The following is a 12,258-nucleotide window of genomic DNA, read 5'->3' as shown; positions in this document are numbered from 1 at the left end:
GATGGTGGTGATACAAGGCTGCTATAATAAACCTACTAAAGATGATAATAATAATAGTAATAATAACAATAAAAATGAGATCTGCTGCCTCCACCACATTGTTCTCAAAAACAGTATGCTGGTTAACTTTGCTATTATGCACATAGCAACATGGTCTAGGAAAAGGCGCCAATTCAACAGCGCAGGTATGTGTTTCAGAACCGCGGACAGCGACCACTATCCAACGCTGGAGAAAGCGCATTTGTTGTAAAATAATATTATTTTTTATTTGTGTTACACCATTGCTCTTACATAATTTAACCATATACAATTTCAGTAGCACATGTTTTTTAGACTGATAGACTGTGCCATCCCCACAGCCTCCACAATGGATCAGTCCACTCAGACTGGCACCAATCAGACAGGTGTCTTGTACACCATGATTTGTAAAAACAAATGTGGCTACTGCTCGACTAAAGAAATCTTTGACCAGGTCCTGAGAGTGGCCACAGTGACGGAGGGTGCAAAAAGACAGGTGGACGGACGGATGGACAGACAGGCAGGTGGACAAACAGATAGCCAGGCGGTCAGACAATCAGACAGGCAGGCAGGTAAACAAACAGATAGCCAGGCGGTCAGACAAACAGATAGCCAGACGGCAGACAAACAGATAGCCAGGCGGGCAGACAAACAGATTGGCAGGTTGTTGTAACCTTGTGTGTGCATACATGGTGCGGGACCATAGAGATAGAATATTGTAGCCATAGAGACACAATATGACAATGTTCTATATTATGTTGTTCTGAGCGTGTATAAAAGTGTTCCATTTCATTCTGTGGTTGTAGAGGTGTGCGGTCGTGAGCAAGCCCAGCAGTACATCTCCCTCCCATCTACTAGAGATTACATGCTGATGGGAGTAGAGCTGATAACAGAACAGAGGCTGTGAGAAGATCAATGTCACAGTGTACAGACAGGGGTGGAATCTGCACCAGAATAATCTTCCCAGGACTTTTCTCAGTGACACAGACTTTTCATCCACCACCCCCCCTCTAACCACCCCAGTCCCAAAGGAGAGCCCACACAATGCAGGCAGTCAGATAATCATCCAGAACCCCCTTCTCCAACCCCCCAACCCCACTCCCAAAGGAGAACCCACACAATGTAGCCAGTCCCTCACAATCTACTTCTGCCCTCTACACAACAGAAGCCTCACTGCAGGGAAACTTGTGTATTACATTTACATTGTATCATCAACACTGTCTGGTTGCATGATTATCTCCAATGACATCATGACTTTAACAACAACAACAAATATGGAGAAAACATTTAGCAGAGATTATCTGCATCGCAAACGGTTGCTATGGGGATTCTTACAAGGGGAGAGAAAATGTCATTGTTGAGCAAACATTTTGTCCTTGACGCTTTTGTTACATCTAAAACAGCAAGAATGTGAATGTCATTATAGCACGCCCACACGGTGATCTTCCTCACCACCGGAGAGAATATAGGAAACTTGAAACAGACCTTACAACTTGATTTTGCAGCACTGTAGCCTTACATTCAGTAAGTTGGCTGTGCAAAGTGCATGAATGACACAATAACAACTCTGCTATTTTTTCAAATTAGTTGCTATGAAAAAGTTAAGCTAGAAAAGGACTTTTAAGCTTTCCTTGAGAAAGGCAGAAACATTGATTTTACAGCTCATGTACAACCTGCTCCTTCACTTCAGATACATGGAATTAAAAAGCACACAGCCCAGTGCTAAATGAATGCATTGGAATGACAAGAGTATCCTAGACCTACGTCATGCAGCTCTCCTCTTGAGAGGGGTATCCACAAGGACCACACTAGTGGCCTTATCTTTCAAATGAGCCAGTGCCAATAGAGGGAGGACCCAGGCTTTGACACCCCTCTGAGGGGGAAGGGTCCTGGACAGAGACCCCCCTCACCACTGTATTGTCTGGGACTCTGTAAACCCTCATTGGAGAGGTGCCCCACTGCCTCTCTTTCCACTGTAGATGAATAGAGACACACCAGTAGATATTACATGTCTCTCTGAACCTTCTCCAATAGCCACTACCTCTTAAACAAGAAAACATTAGCATTTATGTGATTCTCTCTCTCTCATTCCCCCCATTGATGTGATACAATGCAAGCTGGCCATGTGACTTGCTGGAATTGGAAATCAGCCTAGAGGTCACACAAGAGCATAATGGGTTAGTTTTACACATGCTGACACAGGAGCTATTTGTGAAAATCTGATTATGTTGTTTATCTGAGCTGGACAAATCCTATTTCTCAATGGGGATAATAGACATACATTGCTTATAGCTTAATCTATAGAACTGTAATAGGCTATGATTTTAAACTGCAGAAGAGCAGGCACTTTTTGTTGTGTGATGAACCCCTATTAATCTAAGACTAGGCAGGGTAGCCTAGTGGTTAGAGCGTTGGACTAGTAACCGGAAGGTTGCAAGATCAAATCCCCGAGCTGACATGGTACAAATCTGTCGTTCTGCCCCTGAACAGGCAGTTAACCCACTGTTCCTAGGCCGTCATTGAAAATAAGAATTTGTTCTTAACTGACTTGCCTAGTTAAATAAAGGTACATTTTTTTAATTAAATTAATTAAATGGTTGGTATGCCAAATTAGAGTTATTGATTGAAAAACAAAACAAGTATGTCAAAGTAATTATAGGGAAGTCAGATTGCTGGGGCAAACTGGGTAAAACTATTGATATTCAGAGAAACTTGCATGTCTTGCATGGGTATAGGCTCATGCAAGTTAACATAAATTCTGAGAATATAGGCTATTTGTAACTTTTCTTCTACATTTTGGGGTCAGCCCCGTTGTGCACTAATTAGAAGGGGAAGAAACAAGGAGAAATGTTCACAGACAATTTGATACATGAAATGTACTGAAAATAAACAGTTTCCACAATAGTTCATCAATGAGCAAATGACACATTGTAGCTTTAGTAGGCCACCCTTTGAAACTTCCTTGTAATCATGTCCCCACATTCTTTCCCAAGTTGAGCCCTATGCAATTAAATAATTTGAGACTTTCACAATAGAATTAGACCATATATAAAAATAAAAAAAATGTGGAGCCTTTACAGCAGTTGGATATTTCACTGGGTACAAATTCCACCCTTAAAAAAAGATTGCAGTTTTGAAACAGCTGTAAAAGTGCAATAACTGTGGTCAACTGTGGGTTTATTGACGCAGTAATTACAGAATACTACACTCTAACTGCAGTTACACTGCAAAATTACTACAGTAACAAAAAACGGTTATTTTGGACGCAGTATTTGCAGCATACTGCAGTTATAATGCACTCTAAATGCAGTGATACTGCAGTGTACTGCCGTTATACTGCACTCTGACTGCAATCTTTTTTCGTCAGGGCAAAACTTCTCAACAACATGAACATGCGGCGGCCTCCACGTAAACAAACGGGAACAACGCAGTTATTCCAATGCACAGTCATTCAATCACCTCTATCAAACATGCATATTTACAGAAATGTCTGAATAGTTTAAACAATCGACGACTTGAGAGTGAAAGTGCAATGCAGTCTCCTTCAATCCACAACACACTGCGTTAGCTTGGTAAATGAAACAAAATAACAATTCGTCCTTTAAGAATGTTCATGGACAAAGTTTCACTCTTTCGTTCTGGCGCACAACAACTCACCTGCGAGACCAATGGGATAAGTGTTTGTTCCACCGACCGAGTTTTGATTTCCAGTCCGGAATCAAAGTTAACACTGCTGCAAGGAGATGAAGCCATTCCAGCCGATCTCTCTTTATTACACAATGCACTACTGGGTTACCGCTACCTGGCTTAACGTTTCAGTAAATTAGCGTAAAGTAATGTGTGAAAGTATTTGGGGTTTATTCCTCTAGTTACACGGTCGACTGACTGACTCTAAAGAAGCATACCGTTTTAATCCACTCGTGTTCGGCTGTGCTGCATTCTGTGCGCCCGCTAATATCTATGTAGTTTACTCAACTACGACAGGCAGAGGAGTCTGCAGCAACTAGCTAGAGAGTGGGTTGGCTCTCCAGGACTATAGCCGTGCGAGTAGGAACTGACAGGCACGCACATACACGCACACAAAGGTTGTAACGATCGCTCGAGAGAGAGAGCACACTGGGGACATGGACGTTTTCGTCTCTTATTTACAGAGCTCATTTCAGTTTGTCTTAAACTCGTACAACATGGTTTATTGTCCGCATTGCCTTTAGCCTACCCTAGTGTTTTGTTTACATGGTAGTAACCCTTGACTAGTTGATGTAATATTCCATGACTCTCTCACCCGGACAGTTTTACGGGACAAGCATCGAAGACAGCTCTCTCTATACCTTCAAATTTCACAAGTAAACTTCATAGCAGGCGTTTGCTCAAGCTTATTGGAAGAATGAAGACATGTATGTAACAAGGTGTTTGCAGGAATGTGAGTCTTTGATGTGTGTTAGCCATCTCTTTAGTGATTGGCAGCCTGATAGACTATACAGTATATTTAAAAAATAATAATAATCATATAATAATAATAGTAAAAAAATTAAGAAAAACCCTTGAATGAGTACTTTTTTGTTGTTGACTGCTACTGTATATATATATATATATATATATATATATATTTCTACATTGTAGAATAATAGTGAAGTCATCAAAACTATGAAATAACGCATATGGAATCATGTAGTAGGCAAAAAGGTGGTAAACAAATAAAAATCTGTTTTATATTTGAGATTCTTCCAAGTAGCCACCCTTAACCTCGATGACAGCTTTGCACACTTTTGACATTCTTTCAACCAGCGTCATGAGGAATGCTTTTCAAACAGTCTTGAAGTAGTTCCCACATATGATGAGCACATGTTGGCTGCTTTTCCTTCACTCTGCGGCCCAACTCATCCCAAACCATCTCAATTGGGTTGAGGTCGGGTGATTGTGGAGGCCAGGTCATCTGAGGCAGCATTCCATCACTCTCCTTGGTCAAATAGCTCTTACACAGCCTGGAGGTGTGTTTTGGGTCATTGTCCTGTTGAAAAACAAATGATAGTCCCACTAAGCCCAAACCAAATGGGGTGGAGTATTGCTGCAGCATGCTGGTTAAGTGTGCCTTGAATTCTAAATAAATCGCAGACAGTGTCACCAGCAAAGCACCCCCACACCATCACACCTCCTCCTCCATGCTTCACGGTGGGAACCACACATGTGGAGATCATCCGTTCACCCACTCTGCATCTCACAAAGACAAAGTGGTTGGAACCAAAAATCTCAAATTTGGACTCATCAGACAAAAGGACAGATTTCCACCGGTCTAATGTCCATTACCCATGTTTCTTGACCCAAGCAAGTGTCTTCTTATTATTGGAGTCCTTCAGTAGTGGTTTCTTTGCAGCAATTCAACCATGAAGGCCTGAATCACGCAGTCTACTCTTAAAAGTTGATGTTGAGATGTGTCTGTTATTAGAGGCTGGTAACTGTAAAGAACTTATCCTCTGCAGCAGAGGTAACTCTGGGTCTTCCTTTCCTGTGGCGGTCCTCATGAGAGCCAGTTTCATCATAGCGCTTGATGGTTTTTGCAACTGCACTTGAAGAAACTTGAAAGGTTCTTGAAATTTGCCAGATTGACTGACCTTCATTTCTTAAAGTAATGATGAACTGTAGTTTCTCTTTGCTTATTATTTATTTATTTTTTAACCATTATTTAACACGGCAAGTTAGTTAAGAACATTAAGAACAAATTCTTATTTACAACGAAGGCCTACCCTGGCCAAACCCTAACCCGGATGACGCTGGGCTAATTGTGCGCCACCCTATGGGACTTCCAATCACGGACGGCTTTGATACAGCCTGGAATAACACCAGGGTCTGTAGTGATGCCTCGGTCACTGAGATACAGTGCCTTAGACCACTGCGCCACTCGGGAGCAGCGCTCTAAGGAGATGTTCTTGCCATAATATGGACTTTGTCTTTTACCAAATAGGGCTTCTTCTTCTGTATACCACCCTTACCTTGTCACAACACAACTGATTGGCTCAAACACATTAAGAAGGAAAGAAATTCCACAAATTAACTTTCAACAAGGATGTTGATTGAAATGCATTCCATTTCCAGCTGTCATCAAGGCAAAGGGAGGCTACTTTGAATAATATTTGTTTAACACTTTTTTGGTTACTACATGATTCCATATGTGTTATTTCATAGTCTGATGTCTTCACTATTATTCTACAATGTAGGAAATAGTAAAAATAAAGAAAAACTCTTGAATGAGTAGGTGTGTCCAAACTTTTGACTGGTACTGTATATATTTTTTACTTTTACCCCTTTTTTGTGATATCCAATTAGTAGTTACAGTCTTGTCCCTTCTATGCAACCCCCCTACGGACTCGGGAGAGGCAAAGATCGAGAGCCATGCATCCTCCGAAACACGAACCTGCCAAGCCTCACTGCTTCTTGACACGCTGCTCGCGTAACCCGGAAGCCAGCCGCACCAATATGTCAGAGGAAAAACTGTCCAGCTGGCGACCGAAGTCAGCGGATGGCCAAACCCTCCCCTAACCCGGACGACGCTGGGCCAATTGTGTGCCGCCTCATGGGTCTAACCCTCCCCTAACCCAGGCGACGCTGGGCCAATTGTGTGCCGCCTCATGGGTCTCCCGGTGACCGCAGCCTGGGATCAAACCTGGGTCTGTAGTGACGCATCAAGCACTGCAATGCAGTGCCTTAGACCGCTGTGCCACTCTGGAGGCCCTGTTTTTATTGTTTGTCAGACATATTTTCTGAGGAAAACAATCAGACTCTATTTGTTTTGTGTAAGCGTATCCACACTGTCCTAGCATGTCTAGGCAATGTGTGATTTTCTTGCTTACAGCTGCCTCTGAAGTTTTTATACTCTGCAGAAATACAGACTGCTATTTCACTCTCTGTATCTTTCCTCTTGGCCGTGTGGCTCTGGGGAACAGAACTGCTGAGCTGAATGTAAAGATCGTGAATTGAGGGTGATTTTGTGCACAGTGAAACGTGGAATAAGCTGCATACTCAGTCATTTCCCTGGGATATGCAGATTAAAGGATGACTTGCAGTGGGATTTTGAAGTATTTTCTCAGGCATATTGGGTTCATGGGCGGCATATGATGATTCCAATAATCCACCAACAAAGTTTGATTGGTAGTTTTCCCTAAAAATAAGTAATGGTGTCATATCTTTTCTGAAATAGAGTTATAGAATTTAAGTTCAAGAAATGTACAACAGATTTCATATAGCATTTCCTGGAACACCAATGCCTTTTGCGTTCCAGAGGCATTCGGGTTTTGAGCTAATGACACTGCACTGCGATAACTATAAATGATAAAAACATAGTTGTTTTTCTGCTTCCAGAGAGTGGACCTTCAAAAAGGGCATGGTGGAAAGATTCCCTTACCGCTACCATTAAACCCCTTTGACCTTGCATTTGAGACCACAGGTGCAAACTGATGCTCCTTCTGGACATCAGTGATTGTGACTGCCAGTGCCATATGCTCAATATGCCTATACCACTGCTGGCCAGCCTGCCAGAGAGAGGCCCTCAGGGGCTAGGATCATTTAATTGCCTGTAAACAAAAACAGGCTGCAGAAAGTGACACAGAGGCAGCTGCCATTAATCTTGCTGCCATGTTTTGTTATAGTATTTCCCCTGTCGTGACATAATCATGGATATTTAAATCCCACATACGCTCATTAATACTCTCCAAGCCTCTCTCTTTATCCTGCACCTTAAACTACAGATCGTCTGTCTGCTCTGTAAGCTGATGCATGCAGGTAGGGATAACATTACACACACATACACACACTTCAGGGGTTGTGTCTTCCTTGTGAATGCAAGGGGGTTGACCTCTGCTGGACATAGTGATTAGCTGGACCTGCTCACCAATCTGTCCGGTGCTGGGAGAGATAATGAGTTGTTCATTTCTGATGCAGAATGTGTTTGTGCACAACAAAGCCTTCAGAATGGTGGGTGCGGTAGTTCGTGGCTGTGGGAAATAGCAGGGGGAGTTAGTACTTACTGCTAGTACTGGACTAGAGTTGTGAATAGGCCATACACACATGGCGAAATTGCCCCTGAACAGGTTGATTTGTCCCACCCAATCATTAGCTTTAAAGATGCATTATGCAGAAATCGCTCAGCCTTTCCCTGGTTGCTAAAATTCTAATAGTTTCAGTTTATGTGACAAAATAAGCAACTATAGTGTAGAGAATCGTTGTACCATATAAACAGCTGTGAAATATATTTTCTATAACCAAAGATATTTTATTTTCAGCTGTTTGAAGCTGGTGTACGAAACTGAAAGATGCAACAACGAAATGTAAGAATGGGAAGCATAGCAATATTGCATATAGAACAGATTTACTGCTTCTTACACTTGCTTTTAACGAGAATGACAACTCTGTAAACACATTTTCTATGTGAATTTTGTTACGTCGCCCAAAAAGTTACATATTGCAGCTGTAAAAAAAAAAAACACAACATAAATGTGCGTATGAAAACGTCATATTCAATGGCAAAATGTGTAGAATTGCAAGACATTAGCTTCAACGGTCAACTTTGGACACTAAAAACTGTCCAATTCCTCCCTTTTCTCAATTTTCAAACAGAAATGGGGTTGTGCCCTTTGGTGGTTCATCGATGTAACATTCTGGTCATGCGCGCCGTGAATGAAGTAGTTAGTTTGTTAGCTAAGATAGCTACTTATAGCTAGCCAGTAACTCCTCCGGTATGTGTTGACGTAATTTCACAGGACTTGTTTTTGGACGGAAGCGGTAGAGATCGGTAAGAAATGGCACTTCTTTAGCCAATTATTTATTCGTATTTTTTTAAAGCATCATGACCTAGTATGACGGTGCATTGATCAGTTCTACAGTTTAAAGCTGTAATTTTTGCGTTTTTGCCCAAAGTTAACCGTTAAAGTAACTGTCCGGTGTTTCCAGATTTCTACATAAAAATGGTAAAAAGCATGTTTTTAAAAAAGCTGCTTTTCTGTTTTGGAATAGAGTGTGCGTACCCTAACAACAGAATAGTGTGGGTAAATTCCAGTCATTAAAAATATTCGTGTGACTAGACCGCTGATTGGCCATTTCATCCTGCTCAGAAGGATTAAATAATATCAAGCATTTTTTTAAACAGTCTTTTTGAGGTGGGATTGAAGTGTTAAAATATATATATATATATATATATATATATATATATATATATACATGCGCTTTGGCCACCAAAACAAGTATAGAATGATTCAACAACATTATTTGGGTATGGGTTAACAGAATATGAACTTCTCAATGTGAGATTTTCAGACAGTTAGTTTAACTGCAAAATGTCCTCTCATCCTCATGGCAAAATGTATAGAATGGCATGAGATGAGCTATAAAACAGCACATTTTTATCTCTGCCCCATGGAAAAATGTGTAGCATTGCAGGAAATTAGCTTTAAAACTGCAAAATTTTCTCTGAAATGCACAGGTGTTTCAATGTAAGCTACATAACAACAAAACATCTGTCCGTTTAAGATAGAGATATCTGTTATGCATTGGATGTGTCTCAATCCACCGCATACGCCACTGTCGCACTTTCACATCTGCGGTGAAAGGTGGCAGAGCTAGAGCCATGTTTGTCAGACAATGAGACATCCCGAAAATCGGTCTTCTCATGAAAACATCTGTAGTGTCAGAACAGTTTGACCTACAAACTATTATGACCACTCCATGGAAAGGGGAGACTCCCACAATTACGTTTTGCTCGACGACCCCCAGAAGTGTCACAGGACTCGGCTGAAGGTAACCGGTACAGGTATAAAAAAAACAACTAATGGAAGTATGAAGGTGGTTTCGTGCCTACCCCCAAAAATTTGTTAAATATGTGTAAAATAAATCTAGATTTAGGAAAGACACTTCAAAACCTTGTTTTGTCACTGATGTGATCTTCCTGTCTGGGTTGGCGCCCCCCCTTGGGTTGTGCCGTGGCGGAGATCTTTGTGGGCTATACTCGGCCTTGTCTCAGGATGGTAAGTTGGTGGTTGAAGATAACCCTCTAGTGGTGTGGGGGCTGTGCTTTGGCAAAGTGGGTGGGGTTATATCCTTCCTGTTTGGCCCTGTCCGGGGGTGTCCTCGGATGGGGCCACAGTGTCTCCTGACCCCTCCTGTCTCAGCCTCCAGTATTTATGCTGCAGTAGTTTATGTGTCGGGGGGCTAGGGTCAGTTTGTTATACCTGGAGTACTTCTCCTGTCCTATTCGGTGTCCTGTGTGAATTTAAGTGTGCTCTCTCTAATTCTCGCTTTCTCTCTTTCTCTCTCTCTCGGAGGACCTGAGCCCTAGGACCATGCCTCAGGACTACCTGACATGATGACTCCTTGCTGTCCCCAGTCCACCTGGCCGTGCTGCTGCTCCAGTTTCAACTGTTCTGTCTTATTATTATTGGACCATGCTGGTCATTTATGAACATTTGAACATCTTGGCCATGTTCTGTTATAATCTCCACCCGGTACAGCCAGAAGAGGACTGGCCACCCCACATAGCCTGGTTCCTCTCTAGGTTTCTTCCTAGGTTTTGGCCTTTCTAGGGAGTTTTTCCTAGCCACCGTGCTTCTACACCTGCATTGCTTGCTGTTTGGGGTTTTAGGCTGGGTTTCTGTACAGCACTTTGAGATATCAGCTGATGTACCAAGGGCTATATAAATACATTTGATTTGTTTCTTATGATATATTTTTTTACTTTCCTTTTTGCCATTTACAAATGTGTTATTTAATGCATTTCTATTAGCTTTAGTAGTAATGTCCAAAATAAATTATGGATCAAATAATTTGTTTATATATTTTTGGTATACCCAAAGGAGACCTAAAATTCCACATCGAATAGCTAAATTATCTATAGTATGACCATCTTAAAACAATTCCATATGTCAGCTTAGCACCGCCCCCAATATATTTGAATAGGGATTTACCATCACGAAATGGACAGACTGAAATTAACACCTAAGAGTGAGGGAGAGGAAACACTATGTCTGTTTAACTCATACTATATATTGCTGTGGATCTGTTGGGGAGGTATGTGAATTGGAGTGTGTCCAGGGTTTGAGGCTGTAGTCAGAGATGTGAGTGTTACGAGGCGGTAGTCATTTAGGCTGGTTACTTTGGAAATCTTGGGCACGGGACTATGGTGGTCGGCTTGAAACATGTAGGTATTATAGACTGGGTCAGGGAGTCAGCACATGCTCTGAGTACACATCCTGGTAATCTGTCTGTCCCTGTGGCCTTGTGAATGTTAACCTGTTTAAAGGTCTTACTCACATTGGCTACGGAGAGCGTGATCACACAGTCGTCTGGAACAGCTGGTCCTCTCATGCTTGGCTCAGTGTTGCATGCCTTGAAGCGGGTATAGCGGGCTTTCTTATAAGCGTCCGGATTAGCTTCCTGCTCCTTGAAAGCTCTAACCTTTAGTTCAATATGGATGTTGCCTGTAATCCATGGCTTCTGGTTGGGATATATACATACGGTCACTGGGAGAACAACTTCGTCAGTCCACTTATTAATGAAGCCGGTGACTGATGTCGTATACTCCTCAATGTCATCGGATGAACCCCGGAACATATTCCAGTCTGTGCTAGCGAAACAGTCCAGTAACTTCATCTGACCACTTCCGTATTGAGCACTGGTACTTCCTGTTTGAATGTTTTCTTGTAAGCAGGAATCAGGAGGATAGAGTAATTGTCAGATTTGCCAAATGGAGAGCGAGGGAGAGCTTTGTATTTGTCTCTATGTGTGGAGTAAAGGTGGTCTCGATTTTATTTCCTCTTGTTGTACATGTGACTTGCTGATAGAAATGAGGTAAAATGGATTACAGTTTTCCGGCGCTGCGTCTGGAAGAGCATTTTCTTGTTTACTTATGGCCTTATACAGCTTTTTGAGTGCGGTCTTAATGCCTGCATCGGTTTGTGGTGGTAGATAGACCGCTACGACGAATATAGATTTTAAAAAACTATTTTGGTAAATAGTGTGGTCTACAACTTATCATAAGGTACTCAGGCGACCAAAACCTCAAGACTTCCTTCATATTAGAGGTTGCGCACCAGCTGTGGTTGACAAAAAGACACAAACCACCCCACATGGTCTTACCGGAGGTTGCTGTTCTGTCTTGGGGATACCTATCGGGCCGGCCGGACCTAGCTGTATGGCTTGCAGGCCAGACCTACTTATCTGGCCAGCCGGACGGACCTACCTATTTGGCTGGCTGGACCT

General features: G+C 42.2%; 1 protein-coding gene and 1 long non-coding RNA gene across 7 annotated transcripts in view; one reads left to right on the top strand and one right to left on the bottom strand.

Moving 5' to 3' along the window:
- The window catches only part of ctnnal1 (catenin (cadherin-associated protein), alpha-like 1), a 132,141-nt gene extending 128,094 nt beyond the window's left edge, over positions 1–4,047 (bottom strand). For 4 of the 6 annotated variants that reach the window (XM_036970839.2, XM_036970842.2, XM_036970840.2 and 1 more), the window contains exon 1: positions 3,676–3,912. In XM_036970839.2, coding sequence (XP_036826734.2) covers positions 3,676–3,771 — 96 coding nt within the window. In that variant the 5' untranslated portion in view covers positions 3,772–3,912. The other 2 variants (XM_090227682.1, XM_090227683.1) reach the window with 1 other exon arrangement.
- LOC149970226 (uncharacterized) overlaps positions 1–12,258 on the top strand; it is a 141,172-nt gene that overhangs the window by 61,529 nt on the left and 67,385 nt on the right. The window lies entirely within an intron of this gene.

This window comes from Oncorhynchus mykiss, chromosome 30 (genome assembly GCF_057628025.1).
Source record: "Oncorhynchus mykiss isolate SJ-2025 chromosome 30, ASM5762802v1, whole genome shotgun sequence".
NCBI classification, from domain to species: domain Eukaryota; kingdom Metazoa; phylum Chordata; class Actinopteri; order Salmoniformes; family Salmonidae; genus Oncorhynchus; species Oncorhynchus mykiss.
Note: the sequence above shows the minus strand (reverse complement) of the source record. Positions and strands in the feature narration are given on the sequence as shown.